Source organism: Periplaneta americana, chromosome 16 (assembly GCF_040183065.1).
Source record: "Periplaneta americana isolate PAMFEO1 chromosome 16, P.americana_PAMFEO1_priV1, whole genome shotgun sequence".
Classification (NCBI taxonomy): domain Eukaryota; kingdom Metazoa; phylum Arthropoda; class Insecta; order Blattodea; family Blattidae; genus Periplaneta; species Periplaneta americana.
Window position 1 is genome coordinate 153,092,148 of NC_091132.1, and position 20,052 is coordinate 153,112,199.

The 20,052-nt window shown below is 34.1% G+C and overlaps 1 protein-coding gene across 1 annotated transcript in view; it reads left to right on the plus strand.

The window, feature by feature from the left end:
- LOC138691367 (ankyrin repeat domain-containing protein 10-like) overlaps nucleotides 1-19,716 on the plus strand; it is a 41,446-nt gene extending 21,730 nt beyond the window's left edge. The window contains exons 2-3 of the mRNA XM_069813270.1: nucleotides 2,431-2,646; nucleotides 15,716-19,716. Of these exons, the coding sequence (XP_069669371.1) occupies nucleotides 2,431-2,646; nucleotides 15,716-16,207 (708 nt within the window). The 3' untranslated portion in view covers nucleotides 16,208-19,716. The remainder of the gene's footprint in view (nucleotides 1-2,430; nucleotides 2,647-15,715) is intronic.
- Nucleotides 19,717-20,052: the final 336 nt, after the last annotated feature.

A 20,052-nucleotide genomic window follows, 5' to 3' on the forward strand; every position in this document is an offset into this window, starting at 1 on the left:
TACAAGAGAGTGGAAGTGCATTATATAGGGAAATTTATAAACTTGTACTTGCAATTTGGGAAAAGGAAATTGTACCAGAACAATGGAAGGAGTCCATAATCGTACCTATTTTTAAGAAGGGGGACAAAACCCACTGTGGTAACTTTCGAGGAATATCACTTTTGTTGATGTCGTACAAAATTTTGTCCAATATTCTTTTGAGAAGATTAACTCCATATGTAGATGAAATTATTGGGGATCATCAGTGTGGTTTTAGGCGTAATAGATCGACTATTGATCAGATTTTTTGTATTCGACAGATATTGGAGAAAAAATGGGAGTATAAGGATACAGTACATCAGTTATTCATAGATTTCAAAAAGGCATATGACTCGGTTAAGAGGGAAGTATTATATGATATTCTTATTGAATTTGGTATTCCCAAGAAACTAGTTCGATTAATTAAAATGTGTCTCAGTGAAACATACAGCAGAGTCCGTATAGGTCAGTTTCTATCAGATGCCTTTCCAATTCACTGCGGGCTAAAGCAGGGAGATGCACTATCACCTTTACCTTTTAACTTCGCTTTAGAATATCCCATTAGGAAAGTTCAGGATAACAGGCAGGGTTTGGAATTGAACGGGTTACATCAGCTTCTTGTCTATGCGGATGACGTGAATATGTTAGGAGAAAATACACAAACGATAAGGGAAAACACGGAAATTTACCTTGAAGCAAGTAAAGCGATCGGTTTGGAAGTAAATCCCGAAAAGACAAAGTATATGATTATGTCTCGTGACGACAATATTGTACGAAATGGAAATATAAAAATTGGAGATTTATCCTTCGAAGGGGTGGGAAAATCCAAATATCTTGGAGCAATAGTAACAAATATAAATGACACTCGGGAGGAAATTAAATGCAGAATAAATATGGGAAATGCGTGTTATTATTCGGTTGAGAAGCTTTTATCATCTAGTCTGCTGTCAAAAATCTGAAAGTTAGAATTTATAAAACAGTTATATTACCGGTTGTTCTGTATGGTTGTGAAGCTTGGACTCTCACTCTGAGAGAGGAACATAGGTTAAGGGTGTTTGAAAATAAGGGTCTTAGGAAAATTTTTGGAGCTAAGAGGGATGAAGTTACAGGAGAATGGAGAAAGTTACACAACGCAGAACTGCACGCATTGTATTCTCCACCTGACATAATTAGGAACATTAAATCCAGACGTTTGCGATGGACAGGGCATGTAGCACGTATGGGCGAATCCAGAAATGCATATAGAGTGTTAGTTGGGAGACCAGAGGGGAAAAGACCTTTGGGGAGGCCGAGACGTAGATGGGGGATAATATTAAAATGGATTTGAGGGAGGTGGGATATGTTGATAGAGACTGGATTAATCTTGCACAGGGTAGGGACCGATGGCGGGCTTATGTGAGGGCGGCAATGAACCTTCGGGTTCCTTAAAAGCCATTTGTAAGTAAGTAAGTAAGTAATAACAACAATAACTATGTATTATGGATTTTACTATTGTTCAGTGTTTGATGACAGGTATATAGTTTGTAACCGTAAGAAATTTTGTTTTTATTTCTTTACTATCGCAAACCATGCATCGAAAATTGTAACTAAGTTATTTCTTCTGTTATCTTTATTTATTTTTTTTTTTCTTTTTGCTGCTGTTTATTGCCTCACTGTTTGTAATTAAGGTATTTATATATAAACACAGCAACTGAGTATCATTTCCGTATTCTTTCCTATTGCTTATTGTTACTATCTATATATTAGGTGTTTAATTTGTAACTAAGTCAATTTTGTGCATTATCTCTTTACTATTGCTTAAAATTATGTATAAAATCGCAAATTTATGTCTCTCTACACCTTCGATTATAATTTATAATCTTATTTAATTTTGTTTTAATTGAATGTAATTATTGCATAATGTATTTAGTATTGTTTACTGTCTATTAATTAATATATTTATATTGTAACTATGACTCATGCCTACTACTACTTCTTTAAAATTGTGTATTATCTCTACATAATGTATTTCACATATAATAACTACAACCCTAATATACCAAAAGGTAAAATAGGGTTTCAATATTTGGATAATAATAATAATAATAATAATAATAATAATAATAATAATAATAATAATAATAATAATAATAATAATAATAATAATAACATGGTTTCGTGATGCGCTGAAAAGAAACATCACAGGACGGGGATTACTTAACAAAAAATTAAAAATTATGTTCTCTACCCCATCCCGAAATGTCTCGGTCTAATAAAGGTTCATTATGTACATATATGCATTATTTTCTAAACGCTGGCAATAAGCAATTGTTGTTTGGAGAATATGTCCATCGGTTCAGTCCAAGGTACATTTTGTGTATGATATGTGCATTGCATTCTAAACGCTCGAAGTAAACAAGTGTTGTTTTGCAGAATATGTCCATCGCTTCAGTCCAAGCGCAGACGACGGCGCCCGCACCTATGCAGCTGCTACTGCTGCCGTTGTTCAACTTGGCCGTACATAACATCACGAATGACACGAATGGTAACCTCAAGGACACGATGGCAGAACGTTTAGACTTGAACGCCACAAATATTAACAACACACATTTTGAAGCGACGCAATCTTTCATCAAAAATAACTTACAGGTACAGCAGAGTTTCTTGGAGAAGAAATTCAAAACTGCAGCCACGCGTTCCGGAGATCAGAATTTTCTAATTTTTCTGATTTGGTAAAAAATAAATGATAATAAAAATTTGCTAGAAAAGAAATGGCAGGAACTTACAAGTAATATGCAGGAAACACACAAGGATCAGACCACATTCATTACGAAGAAATTTAAAGATTATAATGATCTTCTGGAAAAGAAGTTCCTGGAACAGAAAGGATCAAAGGAGAAAAAATTCAAAGAGCAATATGAATTTATGATGTATAAATTTGAGAATAATAAAGGATTTCTGCAAAGGAAAATGCAGGAACATAACGGTTTTATGGAGAAAAAGTTAGATTATCACAATAAAATACAAGATAAGAAGGAAGACAATATATAGAAGAAGTTAGATAAACTGGAGAACTTGCAATCCAAGACAAATTATGGTAAAGATTCTCTGGGAGGTCTTCGGAAGGTGAGTTAGTAATTTACGTAGCATGCTTTTTCTTCCAACTCATCACAACTACTTTCCAAATACTGCACTCCCTATTGTGAAGTTAACGTAATACGCAAAAACTTTTAAGATAACTAGACCAAAGGACATCGCTAGTATCGCGGGGATAAGTCGAACCATTGAACCACGCTCGAGCAGCCATGAGAGTGGCAAAGACTTTCACAGAGAAGTTTCCGCAGCCGATGAGGTAGGCTATTTTTTTTCGCTCTTCGATTCAAATTCAGGCGTGTTTATCTAGAGTAAACATAATATCCTTGCTTGTTATACGAGTTGGTTAGAAGCATAACTCACTATTTCCAAAAATGAAAATTTTCATAAATGAGGAAAAACATATTTGTTATACTTGTAGTCCATTTTCTTCTCAATGATGAGTAATAAATGAAAGAGCAATAATTAAGAACTACTATTCAGATTTGTAAGCGTATTTGTTTATACAGGAGTAAAAGTTATTTAGCGTTAAATTATGGATCATACGAGTTTTGACAATGACCTTTGGATCATGAATGTTCTGAGAGTGTTCCGTTTGGAACATGTGAGTTTAGAAAGTGACCAGTTGGGATCATGTGAAATTTGACAGTAACAAATTAAAATGTTACACAAAAACATTGCCTCAAGCATATTTTTTAGTTTAATGCAAAAAATAGGTGTCCAATTATTAAATTCTTCAGATGAGTACATTTTACAAAATAACAAAATACAATATAAATTGGGGGGTCCAATCAGAGAGAAGGTCACAAATCTTTTAATAGAGTAATTAAGTATTCAGAGAACAGTCTGCGAATTTCTGGTGGAAATTTAAATCCCAGCGGGGTAAGCTATTCCCAGAGTTATTGTAATTATGACAAAACTTTCTAGAGACGAAAAAGAAATAAATTTTCTTAGAAAAACGGGCTCTTCCCTTATTTGAGTTGATCCCTCAATTTACAAACTACACAACAAATACTGATTATAAAGTTTATCAAAACTCAAATTTGCTTACTATGTTCCTTTATATCACAAGATTATATCTGCTTCCATCACTTCGCACATATGTTCAGTAGCTTTTGTACAATTGATTATTATTCACGGCACCATCAATGACATACATGTAAGACTTGAATATATTTTTAATTGTGATAAAACACTCGGCCCTGTTTAATTTACCAACACATGAGTAGGAACCAAGCAGAATCAGAAGAGAATACGAACCTGATAATGTGGCCTGGTTTCTTTTTGTTATATCTGGAGCTGCTATGCGTTTCCGTGGTCGTCCTCTCTCTCAAACCGGTGATACATTATCGTCCATAATATTACGTTTACAAAAAGCTCAATTACAGCCGCTAGATTCACTGACATTTATAAAAATAACAAGGCACATGCAAAATACTCATCCACAACTCTATTCTATACAACATGAAGTGGAAAAGCTGGAGGGAAATATTGATTGGTGGTCCGGCGATAAGCGCTATACAACAGAAGTCACAAGATCCAGTGGATCATGAGACTTTTGACAGAAACCGGAAGTTTGTCATCCTTTTATACAAGCATCATGTAATAAATGTGAAAAATTACTTCTGAATCGTGTTCTATGCAGATAATCGTATGGGAATATAATGGTATCTCAATTTTTCATTTTTTGGAGCATGTGAGTTATGACTCTAACCGACTCATCTCGACTTTCGAAAATTTAATTTATTTTCAACCAGAATGGAGAAGAGTTGTGTTGCTTACAACTGCAAGAAAGGATTTGGGAAAGGACTGCAAGTAGGCCTAACATTTCATAAGTAAGTATTCAGCCTAAACTCGTATATGTACATTATAATATATTGTTGAAAATGATATAAGGGTGTTTATTATTATTATTTAAATAATTTTAAATTGCAGATTTACATTTACAAGACTGAATCTTTTGAAGTAATGGGGACATGTTTTGAAAAAAAAAAAATTATTTTCTTCCTACAAAATATAGTATGATTCTATGTTCCGATCATTTCACATCAGAGAGTTTTATGAGGAATTATACAAACAGGAAGATACCCCAAAGATGATTCTGTGTCCACAATCTTCATTTTTCCACCACATCTTCAACAAAACGAAAGTCGAAATATATATCACAATTTTTTGTTGTGCTAATATATTGATCTCATACTTTAAATGTTGATAAAAATGTTTGGTTAATTTTAAATGAGATTCTGTCGAAAAATTTTTAACGTAAACTTAATTTTCATGTGTACTTAGATATTTGAAATATTAAAAAAAAATCTTTAAAATATTGTATATTTTCTTATGTGGTATATAATTCAAAATACTATAAGATGAGTAAGAAAGGAATGAAGTTACAGAAGAATGAAGAAAGTTACAGAACGCAGAACTGCACGCGCTGTATTCTTCATCTAACATAATTAGGAACATTAAATCCAGACGTTTGAGATGGCAGGGCATGTACCACGTATGGACGAATCCATAAACGCATATAGAGTGTTAGTTGGGAGGCTTGAGGCAGAAGTATCTTTGGGGAGGCCGAGACGTAGATGGGAGGATAATATTAAAATGAAGATGAGGGAGGTGGAATATGATGGTAGAGACTGGATTATCCTTACTCAGAACAGCGACTGATGGTGGGCTGATGTGAGAACGGGAATGAACTTCAGGGTTCTCTAAAAGCCATAAGTAAGTAAGTAAGTATAAACTGAGGTTATCATACCCTAAATTTTAAACTCACAAGTTCCTTTGCAGTGCAATAATTTTTTTCATTTACTTAAGAATCCGATCTCTAATTACTAAAATTACTTTTCACTTATCACGATTATGTACATTTTCTAATGTGAAATATGTAGTATGGTAATTATTATTATTTATATTATATTTTTAATTTTAGGAAGAAAGTAAAAGACAATGCTGTCGAAGAAAAGTGGAACGGATCCAGAAAGCAATAATGAAGAAAGAGTTGTGAATAGTAAGAAGAAAGAATGATTTAAGGAGTTGGTGTAGTGGGGAAGTAGTGGGAATAAATAGAAAGCAAAAGTAGATCGTAAGGGGTACAAGGATATCAATAGCAAGTGAAGTGAAGTGAAGTGAAGTGAAGTGAAGTGAAGTGAGAGGTTTTAAGTGTGGGAGACAGTAGTGGAGAAGTGGGGAAATAATAGGTAGATAGGTGGGAAGTAACAAAGATACATTTAAGGAACGGATCCACAGAGCAATAATGAATGAAGAGGAGTGAATAAGAAGAAGAAACATGATTTAAGGAGTTGGTATAGTGGAGAAGTAGTGGGAGTAAATAGAAAGACAAAGTAGATGGAAGGGGGACAAGAGTATCAATAGCAAGCGAAGTGAAGTGAAGTGAAGTGAAGTGAAGTGAAGTGAAGTGAAGTGCAGTGAGGGGAGTTTTAAGTGTGGAGTCAGTAGTGGAGAAGTGGGGAAATAATAAATAGATAGGCGGGGTAACTTGTGGTGACAAAGATACATTTAAAGGGAACATGAATGGAAGAGAGAAAGAAGTAAGTAATTACTTCCATAAATTTGCTACGTAATAAGGTGGGATGGCACTGTATACAAAATATGTGAATTACCATCTCACCGAAAGTAACACTTAACGACAAATACACAAGGTGATTCACGAGGATTTACCATCCCTTAGGGAGGTTATTTCCGAAGACATTCTGAGCAAAAAAGTCGTATAAATATTTTTCCTAATCTCAATATTTACAGAATTACACTAATATTAAGTTGTTTGTAAAATGTCATTATTCTTGAGTTTTAAGGGTAAAAGAATATTACAGGTAAAGAATTAACTATTCATTATTTCTATGAACTATGCATAATTTCTTTAATTAGTTTAATATTCTGAAGCTAAAAATGTGTTGTGAAATCCACAGTTGCTTCGTACATATTTCTTTGATTTTTAATTACAAAATTACATTTCTTGCGCATTTATCACAACAATTGTTACAAATCACGCCACTCTTGTAAATTTTTTAAGACTGTATTTTAGGATGTATAATTAAACTGTAAAGAATCAAATTCCTAAAGTCGTACGATTTGTAACAATTTTTGTGATAAGTGCGTAAGAATGATGTCGTTTTTAGTTAAAATTGAAAAACAAAATCTGTACAAAGCAATTAACAACATATTTTTAGCTTAGAACACTAGCCAATTAAAGAAATGATACTTCTGAATAGTTCATTCTCTATTTATAATATTTTTTTATCCTTAAAACTAAAGAAATAAGATATTTTACTAACAACTTCAAATTAGCGTAACTCTGAAAATATTGACATTTGGACAAATGTTTATATGCCTTTTTGCTAGAAAGTCTTAGGAAATAAGCTCTGTAAGTGACGGTAAATCCTCGTGAATTACTTTGTATATCATATCATATTATCACACAGGGTAATGCAATAGTAATTGGAATCTGCTGTCGCCCATCCAGTTTTGTCACTGCTCATGCTATATAATATGTAGAACGTCCTTTAAATTAATAAATCAAATAAATAATGGAGAATACATTAAGTTAATAAATAACAAAATAATAAATAATATAGCAAATGAATGAAAAATAAAACATAACTTTAGACGTAGATAAATACTTTTGTTGAAATTTACTGGCACAATTTTTTGTAATATTTCTTCCTTCTTTCACTATCTCTATTCATCTTTATAATATTCAGTGTATATTATTCATTTTCAATAAATTTTTATCGTTTTGATAGCTACCACATCTTGCCGCAGAATATTATTTTTAAATTTTATTATGTATTTTTCTAATATTAATTTACATTTTCTTCCTTGTTCATTTGAATTGATCAGGATGCCGATATTTTAAATCAAGATTTGGACGGCTATCATTTCGATATACTACTTCCACAATAAATATTCTCTGTGATTAAGTAAAGGAGATTTCATTTTTCATTTGTCGAACTAACACTCACTCACAAAATATGTAACAATGAACACAACACACGAATCTCCGTCATACCTTCCGATAATATTAGTGACCCTGTGTTCGCAACTCGGAAGTCTATTTTTCGTTGGGTCTCACTGTAACAATGATTCATGTGTCATCGAAACTGTTAAAACGCTACAGTAATAGCACCATTCTACCTGTATTAATATGACCATTAAGCTACAAATATTAGAAGGTGTATTTCTAAACAAAATTTGCCCTGGCTCTGGAATTTCAGTAGTATCGCTAGTAGTCTGTTCTCTTCGTCGTCGTCGTCTTCATCGCCGCCATCATCATCATCATCATCATCATCATCATCACCACCGCAATCATCACCATTATCTTTTCCGCATGAATACTTATGGAATGTTAGGAGAAAATACATTGGTTCGAATTTAGACATAGAAGTTGTTTGGTCTGAGGAGTAGACCTCATTATGAAACTGAAGAGCATTTAGCAAACAGAACCTTAGTCCGAATATAAATTTTCTCAGGAGAGTAAAAAAAAGTCCTCTCTTTGGCATTTGTTGAATCAGTACATATTTTATGTTACAATATAATAAACATATATATATATATCTTATTATATTACTTTTCCTTTTAGTGTAACATTAATTCCTAAAACCAAACTTAATATGCGGTTTTATCCTAAAAAATGCATTCTTGGCTAAGAAATTAATAAAAAGGGCAAAGGAGAACAAGTAAAAGCTAAGTAATAAATAACATATTACTTGAATTTACATTTTAAAATATCGTCGCTTAAGAACCAATACCGCGTAACTGACAAAATGTAGATTTTACAGGAGAAGGAAAAACCCGAATAAAAACCATAAAAATAACTCAATAGTCTTGAAAAGTGGTGTATGGCTATGAAATAGCTTAACTAATTTGTAACTAAGTGAAAATGGATGATCATGGTCGTAGACATTTGGCCATGTCACTTACGCGGTATTGGAACTCTGCCGTTGACCACATTTTGTTAGTTACGAGGTATTGTGAGGCAACTTTAGCACCTTCAGGACACACGTTGACAAGCGTTTTCTTTGCGTTAACACTGCCTTCTGGAAATAATATTCGCGCTCTTGTATATGTCATTGTGTTATCTGAATTGTTGTCCTACCGTCTGACTTGAGGTCAAGGTCGGTAGGCTGTAGCTTGAGTCAGCACCTCGATCTACGTTCCAGACAATGATTGCTGCATTCTTACAGTCCATCAAATGCTGAAACTATGGGAAAGGAAAAACGAAGACACAGTTAAATGTTTATTGTTATAATAATAATAATAATAATAATAATAATAATAATAATAATAATAATAATAATCTGATAACAGGTATGCCTACTTTATTTTCATACTAAGTATTTGAATAGATAAGTAGAATTGTTACTAAAACGTTTCTGACAAATATAATTTTATTATAAAATTATGATAAATAATAATAATAATTATTATTATTGTTATTATTATTATTATTATTATTATTATTATTATTATTATTATTATTATTATTATTGACAATGGACTTGACTGACTTGCGAATAATGGAGAGAAAATCATATAAAAATGTAAATATTGATGATAACAATAATTTTTCAGGCACAATATTCGTTAAACACAATAAATAAATAATTATAGGCCTACACTAAATCACAAAAAAGTGATCCTTGACTAACCCTAGTGGGGAATACTATCATAAAAGCTATGACAGTCTCTTGGAATAACATTCTTCATTGCTGCAGATGATTCCATTTTGAGTCATTAATCTTCAGTCTACTGTTGTCCATTTTTGGAAAAACAACATTCCTGGAGAGCTTCTTAGGGCGCCCAGGCATCTCTTGCAAGTCATCATTGAAATTGAACTTGAAGATTATTATACCATCAGGGTAATACTGAATGACTCTTAAGTCAGTGACCGTAGAGTCATTTTCATTCCCCCCAGGTCGAATAGAGTCATATAACCACAAATCCTTAGTCGCAAAGTTGGTGAAGAAGTTATGAGTCAGATAATGGACTTCATAGGGGAATGGTTTCTTCCTAGTCTCTTTAGAAATCAAAGCATACTGGCTAGGAAGTGTTATTTCGCGCCCATTCCGTTTACATTCAATAAGAACTATGAACGGAATCGCATTCCATTTGCGTATGTCCTTTTTCCAAAACTGTCTGTGTAATTGTAACATCAGTATTAATGGCTAAACTTAATAAGGCATTTGCCATTACTACGTTTCTATTCTGGTAATTACAACCATCAGAATACAAAATGACTGGGAGTATACGATCTTTCAGTTGCTTTGTTAACGTATCTACCACGCATGATGCAAAAGTTGATGCCACTACATCAGACTTTGTCTCATCGCACAAGCAGCATACTGCTTCCTGAGTGGCTAGATTGTACATTGTGAAATTATGCACAGCTAATTTTGTGTTATAATACATGGAACTAGCCTTCACAAATGATGCTACTTTAACTGCTTGGACGTCCATTGTATAAACTATACACACATTTTTCTACCCATTTTCTTTGTATTTATATATTTTTCTTTTCTTGCCAATTCTTTCCTTTCACTATGAGTTTTCCACTTTTTTCTTTGATATTTCCGGCTTTATAGCTGCAGCAAACATTACATTGATCCTTCTTGGGCCTGAAGAGACTGAGGTTAGATTCCTGGAACAGACTGTCGAAAGTATGTCGGCTTAAAGCTTCTACGTCACTGTCGCCATATTCTTCTTTGTAATGCTCATATATTTCTGACTGTGACTGCACAATCGGTTCTAGATACAATTTTGTGGACGTTCGTCTACAATAATTAGACGGTAATTTAGGCAGGCTACTGAAGAAAGAAGTAAGAAATTCTTTCGAATGCTCTTTTTTCTGTACTTTTGCACGAGAACATGACTATTTTTTACAGAAGGGACGCCATCACTACTATTAGCTAACCAATATCGCACAGTCCATTCTTTAATTCCCAATGAACACAGAAGCATCATTTTTGCAAACCTGAATAGTTTTGTCTTCAACGTTTAGGTTGTAGACAAATGTTCTCTTTCTTCTCGATTCAGAACTTGTACTGCCAGGTCTTTTCGTAGGAGTGAAATCCACAAGATTTGATACGTAAACTTTCCTCTGTTCCCAAGTCATAGTTTTCCAGAATGCCTGAAAGATGTGCCTTCTCTCATTAGAAATTAAATTACAGTCCCTTACTTGGAATTTTGGCACATTTTATAACCATACTATGGCCCCAAATTCCTTGCATCTCTTTCCGTATCATGTGTCACTTTGCCATCTTTCGATCTCTTGTAGCAAGATAAGCTTCCCCTTCTATTCTAAATTTTCTATTTTTCATTTTCTTCCACTTACCTTTTTGTGGCTTTGAACTTATTTTTCTATTAACCCAGATATGCCTACTGTCCTATTAAAAGGACAGTTGTCAATGTTCCAAATTACCCTCCCTACAGTTAACGCATTTGATTTTTCACAGGTGTCATTATTACTGGTCTTAATTAGAGGCTTGCTAGGTGTGTTAAGACTGGTAATTAGAGTTCTGATCATCGTTGAGTTTGAGATGTGGACGTGAGAATTGTTCGTTTATTTCAGCTATGGCATCCGAGACGCAAATCAGATAAGAATGTTAAATATTTTTACAGTTCGGAATTATTTTACAAATTGTTGTAGATCAAATGACTCCTAATGAACATAAATATAACGTGAAACCATAATGCTTTCGAAATATCTATTGCGACATGACAATGACGAAAACTTATGTGTCCTTTGAAAAGGACACTAGGCATATCCCCATACATTTTGAAATTGTTTCGCTATTTCAATTTTAGTGGATTTTCCTTGCAAGAAATGCTATCCACGTTTGAAAATTATGCTACGAGCGAAATTTCATCTCAAATACAGACATATCACTATAATGCAGCCTACAAATGCCACACTGAGTTCTTGTGCACTCAAAATTGTGTTTCTGGCGTCTTGTCTGTCCACTGAGGTGTGTGGATATGAATGGAAAAGTTGAGACAGAGTCGGGTGTAGTTGCTGGGTTTATTGGAACAGAAACCGCAATTTTTTAGCTGTTTTTCAACAAACTCCCCAAAGCAATTGTCATACCGTGGAATTAAATTTTGTATCCCTGTGTCGTAGAAGTCTGGCACCTGGGATCGGAACCAGTGTGTGATAGCAGTCTACACTTCTCTGTCGATTCCATGACATGACAAATGTCTCACTTTCTGTGGAAAATATCTAACAAAATAGCTCTACAGTTGTTGTATCTGTTATAATAAATATTTCCAATGAAATTGTGTTTCCTTTGTGTAAACGGCCTAGGGAAACTTATTTTTTATAAATCTCGTAATTGTGCTTTCAAGTGGGCAAAATTTATATAAACACTTGTTTTGACATTATTAACAACGCGAAAAAAAAATATATTTTTTTCTTTTGTCCGCAGGAGAATGTTTTAGTGTACGTTTTTCTAAATAAATGATTAAGTAGCCAATTTCTGTCTTTCACAGATGATATTCTGACGTAGAATTCTCACCCATGTTTGCGGGAATAATTTAGTTTATATTGTTACGGATAATCATATACTAAAATTAAACAGGGAGATCCAACGATAACTGGAGCCTGCCATCAGCCCTCCAGTTTTGTCAATGCTCGTGCTGTATAATGATTATATAGAATGGCCTTTAAATTAATAAAGCAATTAAATAATGGAGAATAAATTATTATTAAATAACAAAATAATATACCAATTGAAAGAGAAATAAATAATTGAAGCATAACATTAGACATAAGTAAATAACAATTACTATTATTGTAATTTATTGACACAATATTACGTAAGAGATTGCTTCAATATTTTGTAATATTTCTTTCTTACTATATGTTAAACAATAAACATATTCTGTGCTAAAATGAAAGACATTTCATTTTTTTATTTGCCAGTCACTAACACTCACTCATAAAATATGTCACAATGAACATAACACACGATCAATATACATCCGCACTCCAAGGCTGTTTGATGACGGGAATCTCCGTTACACATTCCCATAATATTAATGGCCTTGCTTTCGCAGCTGGGAAATTCACTCTTCGTTGGGTCTCACTGTAACATTGATCCATGTATCGTCGTATATAATGAAAGTGTTAAAACGTTACCATAATGTGTTAGTGCCATTCTACCTGTATTCATATAACCACTGAGCTACAAATATTCAGTCTTTTATTTCTAAACAAAAATTTCTATGGCTCTGGAATTTCAGAGTAGGTACCACTAGTAGTCTGTTGTCTTCGTCGTCTTCATTACCATCATTATCATGATCAGCTTCATCACCATTATCTTTTTCCGCAGGAATACTTATGTAATATCATACGAAAATACATAAGTTCGAATTTAGACAAAAAGGTTGTTGGGATTGCGGAGTACACCTCATTATGAAATTGAAGAGCTTTTAGCAAAAACAATTTTATTTTATGGGTTATTTTACGACGCTGTATCAACATCTCAGGTTATTTAGCGTCTGAATGAAATGAAGGTGATAATGCCGGTGAAATGAGTCAGAGCTCCAGCACCGAAAGTACCCAGCATTTGCTCGTAGTGGGTTGAGGGAAAACCCCGGAAAAAACCTCAACCAGGTAACTTGCCCCGACCGGGATTCGAACCCGACCACCTGGTTTCGCGGCCACACGCGCTGACCGTTATTCCACAGTTGTGGACAACAAAAACAACTTTAGTCCGAATATACCGGTAACATTATTCGGGAGAGTAAAAAGAACTTTCTCTCTTTGGAAATTAATGTTGAAAGAGTGTACATTTTATGCCATAATATAATAACCATAATATAGAATTCTCCTATTATATTCATTTTCCTTTAAAAGTGTAAATTTGTTGCCTAGAACCAAGCCTGAAAAATTATTAGACATGGACTACGGTGTTTTTTTTCCTAAGGAATTGTTAAAAAGGGCAGAGGGAAACATGTAATAGCCAAATATTAAACGACATATTTATTATTTATACCTAACTACATTTCAAAATGTTTATTTTAATAAAAATACAGATTAGATCCTGATTGGCCAGTACGTTTACAGGTTTTCTGCTCAACTGCTACTATCATCTGAGGTAAAGTCGGCATTTTGTACTTCATCGGTTGTGTGATCTATGTCACCTATATTGTCACAGAATATTTTATTTTCAAGGTTCCTGAGGTAGTGTGAAGGTAGTGGGGTTTAGTTTCTTACGTTTACCTTCATCAAAGGACCACAGTATGCATATCGTACACTAATTTTAGCTTCTTCGTCGGACATTTTTAACATTCGTAAGTTTCTCAGCCTCAGCCTTGATTTAGGGGTTTAAAAAATAAGATGTATTATGCTAACCTTTACAATGTTATCAAAGACCGTCTATAGGCTCTAGAGTGAATGGCGATTTAACAAAATGGTCTCTGTGATGTCTTTGTCCCAGTTTTCCTTTACTTCAGCTGTAATCTTTCGCTTCTATTTCTCAGATACCAAAATAAAGTTTAAAATGTGACTATGTTGTAAACTAAAATTATTATTTTCAATCATTTTATCAAAAAATATACAAATATGCATACATATGTTTTCTGAAGTCCTTATATAATGTGGTGTATCTTTTCAATAGTTCAAAATAAATAAATAATTTTAGTTTGTAACATTCTCCAAATGTAAGGTATTATTTTGGCAAAAAAAGTTTTACGCTATGTCCATTTCTAATGAAGTAAGATAGGTCCAAAATTCTCTTTTTTTTTTTTTTTTTTTTTTTTTTTTTTTTTTTTTTTTTTTTTTTTTTTTTTTTTTTCCAGAAAATAAAAATTCTTTGGGATCAAAATTCAGTTTTGAAGTTTGAATTATATAAATTGCCTACATTACTTTCAAGAAACATGTCAGCAAAGTTTGAAAAGCATTAAGGAGGAAATGTAGACTTTTAGCCTAAGAGTTGATATGCTCCTTAAATCGATGTAGGTTATCCCAAACTACGTTATCTCGAAGTACTTTACATTCCTCTTGAGATCTTGTATAAATATTTCTATTACTTTTGCTTTTAATAGTATTTATACAAATGCGAATACAACCGAGGCTGCTGTAATACTATTTAGAACGCTCTACCATTTTTAATGTTAGTCATCTATACTGGCCGCGCCGTGACGTTGTGGTCTAAGGCATCCTACCTATGACTCGAGCTACGGAATGCGTGCTGATTCAAGTTCCCATGGGGAAAGAAATTTTCTCATGAAATTTACAGTAGGCTAGTGTATGGAATCGTTGCCCACCCAGCATCGTGATGCACTTGGGGAGCTACGATAGGTAGCGAAATCCGGTTGCGAAAGCCAGGTATAACGGCTGGAGTGATCATTGTGCTAACCACATAGTATCTCCATTCTGGTTGGATGATAGTCCACCTCTGATTTGGCATGTGAATGTGAGGCCAACAGCTGGCTGCTCGGTCGGAGCCCTTTTCAAGGGCTGTAGCGCTTGGATTATTATTATTATTATTATTATTATTATTATTATTATTATTATTATTATTATTATTATTACGCCATTGCCTACAGAAAATCAAGGTGCTGTTGTCATTAAAACCGGTACGAATACAATTTATCTTGTCTGTAATAGGAACTTGCTGCACTCAGCAGGTCTGAGAGGGAGCGTCGTCTGTTCGAGGTGGCCAAAAGCGGTAACGTCACACTGTTGATGGGCCTACTGCAGGTGGGCACAAACTTCTCTGTCATGAATGAAGAAAAAAGAACTCCTCTACATGTGGCGGCAGGCTACGGCCAAGTCAATGTGATTCGTGTCTTGCTGGACGCCGGCGCGCCTGTTAACGGCAAGTCTAAGAAGTGGAATGTTACTGCCATGCACCATGGTTGCGGCCATCCGGATGTGCTGTACTTATTGTTGGACCGTGGGGCAACATTGGAGGAAAGATCGGTGTATGGAGAAACACCTCTCCACTGGGCAGCGTGGAATAACCTCCTGGAAGGAGCGCAGGCTCTCGTAGCAAGAGGAGCGAACATCCATGCACGTACCAACGGCGGGAGTACGCCACTGCAACAAGCGCAGAAGCAGAACCACCAGTCTCTGGTGAACTTCCTGTCGCAGTTGTAATCACAACTAATATAAGCGGCACTCAGTGGTTCAGTGCAATGTAACACGCAACCCTTAATACTTATGAATGACATTGATTACCCTATCATATCTCATACTTTATAAGTAGAGTCCGAATTTTTATGTAATTTTTCCTTAGTATGTATCTGTCTGAAAACTAAAAATGTTGACGAATTAGGCTACTAATACCATTATATTTAAGTTTAATTAGATTAGATTAGATCAGATTTTATTAAAGTCATGAGTATTATACAAATACTACGGACATAGTCATAGTAAAAACAAAACAGAGTGAATAAGATAGGATAAACATTGGTAATTTCTTGGCAGTGGTTATTTCGTGATATTTTTTCTTTGCTCTTTTGTGAACTAACCAATGGTGTTACGAGATCCAAATTTCCGCCAAGGGATTGCATATGTTGTTCAGTTTCCAGAAACATACAGCTAAGCTTTGTGTGACTATTGTACTTGCTTCAGTGAGCTTTTGTGTTTGGAGAGAGCAAGTTTGCGTCGACTTCTCAGGCGTACAAATTTTGTGAATGTTTGTAATTACATTACAGGCTTATTACTAAAGGTAAGCATATGAAATTTGGTACAAAGATTTATTGTATCTTCATGAAATTTTAGGAAATGTTTTTGAAATTTTAGATACATCTGTAGTCGCCATATAGGCTTAGCTTTACTGATAGAAATCTTAGCTATTTGAGGCAAACTTTTGTTGAGCATTAAGTGTTACATTTTATACTATTTTAAAAATTGTATTACAATAGGAATTTTAGAAATCTGAAGACAAGATGTGATAGCAAAAAAGAAAACGGAGACGCAATGGGTTCAGTTTAGCTTCTGTTTGATTTGTTATCACGCTAAGTGTCAATGATAAGTGCTAGATGACTTACTTGCAAGAATTGTGACAGAAGATGGAACATGGCTCCACCATTTTGGACCGGAGACAGAGGCAGACAGTGGAGTGGCATCATGCAAATTCACCAAAGAAATAGAAATTCAAAAGTACACCTTCGGCAGGAAATGTTATGGCTACTGCGTTTTTCGATTCAGAATGACTCTTGCTTGTGGACATCATGTCACACGGAACCACTATTAATTCTGACGGGTATGTTGCAACTCTCAAGAAACTTCAAGTTACACTGAGTCGTGTTCGACGACATCGGGAGAAGCAGGATGTTCTGCTATTGCACGACAACGCACAGTCATATGTCAGTCACAAGACCACAGACCAGATCAGAAAATTCGGATAGACAGCACTGAAACATCCGCCTTACAACCTGAACTGGCACCGTGCAATTACCATCTCTTTGGTAAACTGAAGGATCCCTTCGCGGAACGAGGTTAGAAGATGACTCCCTTGTGCTCGCTGCTAAAGAGTGGCTCAGACGTCTTGGTCCAGACTTTTACCAGGCTGGTCTACAGGCCCTCGTTCCTAAGTTACGTAAGGCAGTTGAAAGGGACGGGGATTATGTGGAAAAGTGACATTTTGTTCCTTAAGGATGCATCTACATTCTGTGAAAATATCAAAGCTGTAGGATAAAAATATAATTTTTAAACAAACGTTATGCATTACTTTTGGAGTTACCCTAGTAATATAGGCTATAGTAAAGTCCGTAATAAAAGTGTTCACCCTTTCAGGGCAAAGAAGATCCCTTTTCAATTTCAATTTTTACTTTGATTTCCTTCTTATTATGTGTTGATATGTATTTCTATGTTTTCTTGCTATGAATATTAGACGGAATTACTATGTTTGAAGTCTTCTAACAATAAATGAGAATTTCATTTCACTTTAATGAATTTTTCCACAATTCTTCTACCTCTCACGAAACTATCTATGCAATATCACGACATTACCAAGATTATCACGAAATAACCAACCTTTCAGCTTAAGTTGTAAAAGTGGTTTTTGGCACATATTCAAGAACGTATCCAATCTTTTATGTCTCCACATTTGTACAGCAAGTTATCGTCTTTTAGATGAAAAAATAGGAATAAGTATATATTTACACATTTGCATTTTAAATTAGTTTTCATGAAATTATCACGAGATTACCAATGTTTACCCTATAGGCCTATTAGAAACGTAAGTTATTAACAGAGGACTCAAAGTATTCACTGATACTATAAAAGGGATGATTAATCATCCAGCATTTTAAAACATTCTGAAATGTGTTACAGTTAACAGTGTGTGCAGACTTATGTAATCTATTAAACACAGATACTGCTATGGACATAAATTGTTTTTTTAGTTATTTCCAGTCTAAGTTTAGATTCAGTCAATTGAAAATTGTATCTTGTATTGTAATTATGATGATCAGACCTGTGATAATAATATGCTAAATTTTTCTTTACCTTCAGCAAAGAAGTGAAGATGTAAAGATTAATAACAGTCAGAATAGCCTCCTTTATGAATAGTGGCTTACAGTGTGCAACATAAGCAGAACCAGTTAAAATACGTAAGGTTTTTTTTTTTTTTGTGTGTAAAAGGAGAACATTAGATACACTAGAACTATTTCCGCATACAGAAATACCATAGGTTATTATACTATTGAAGAATGGAAAATAAGCACTTCTTACATATATTTTAGGCACCAGTGATTTCAATTTGCTTAATAAATAAATAACACTTGAGAGTTTAGTACGAACATAATCATTATGTTGGGCCCAAGATAATTTTGGATCCAGTACAATTCCTAAAAGTTTAGCAGATGGCTGAGAGTTTTAAATTCTGGGATCACTTAACGTAAACAATACAGGTTGTGTCTTAGTCTGATTTAAACAAAATCCATTAGCCTCAAACCAGGCAGCTGCTTAAAGGAATTGCCAATAACAAACTTTATATCAATAATTATGTCATGATTAGTATGACACAAAGTACTATCCTCAGCAAATACAATCGAGTTGTTATACATATTTTTTGGCAGATCATTTATCATAATTAAAAATAATAGTGGTCCCATAATACTATATATGTTTACATATTTCGCACAATACTACATATTTTAAGGTAATTACACATCTTTACATAAAATTAGCATCCATGCCAAATGTCGTTAATTTAAATGCCTTGTAGAGAAAATTAATCAAATTTCAGTATAAACTAAAACGAAATTATAAACATATTTATACACTTTTATAATTATACAATTTTGTCAGTACATAATGCGATACATATTTCAGCATTGAGGACAAGACAGCAACTTCGACAGTCGTGAAAAAATTGGAAGCAGTCCTTGAAAGAAATCGGGTTACGCCAGTTTTTTACTGTTATCCAGATCTTCATCGCAAAAACGCGAAACCTCCAGAAGACATTGCTGACAGCCAGATATACTTGTTTAAATAACTGCAAGTAACCTCATACGATGTCGAGAGATCATTTTCTGTGTATAAGAACATAGGCTACGTATTATCAAATCACTGATGGAACTTCAACTCCAGAAAATATGGAGGAATGTCTTGTAGCACATTGTGCTTCATGTCTTGATTAACTTTAAAATCGCATCCAGACATATATAAATATGTGATTTGTATGAAATTAATCATATTTAGTAGTAAAATTAAACTATTTTTTCCAAATAATTCATTTATTTCTAACTCTCTGTGCGATTTCGATATTACATATTTTACATCTTGATTACACAACTTTTAACACTGTATCACTTCGGAATATGTATGATAAGAACTTTCTTGTGTTAAATCTTAACCTACCTTCGGTCATCTTCGGAATTGGTCGTTGTTGGTCTTGGCGCCTCTTGTTTCCTGTGTGGGTGCGTTCGTAGTGTAGAGTCAAAGAGTGTATGTGTTTTGAAATTGAGTTGTGTGTTGAGAATATCGTTGGG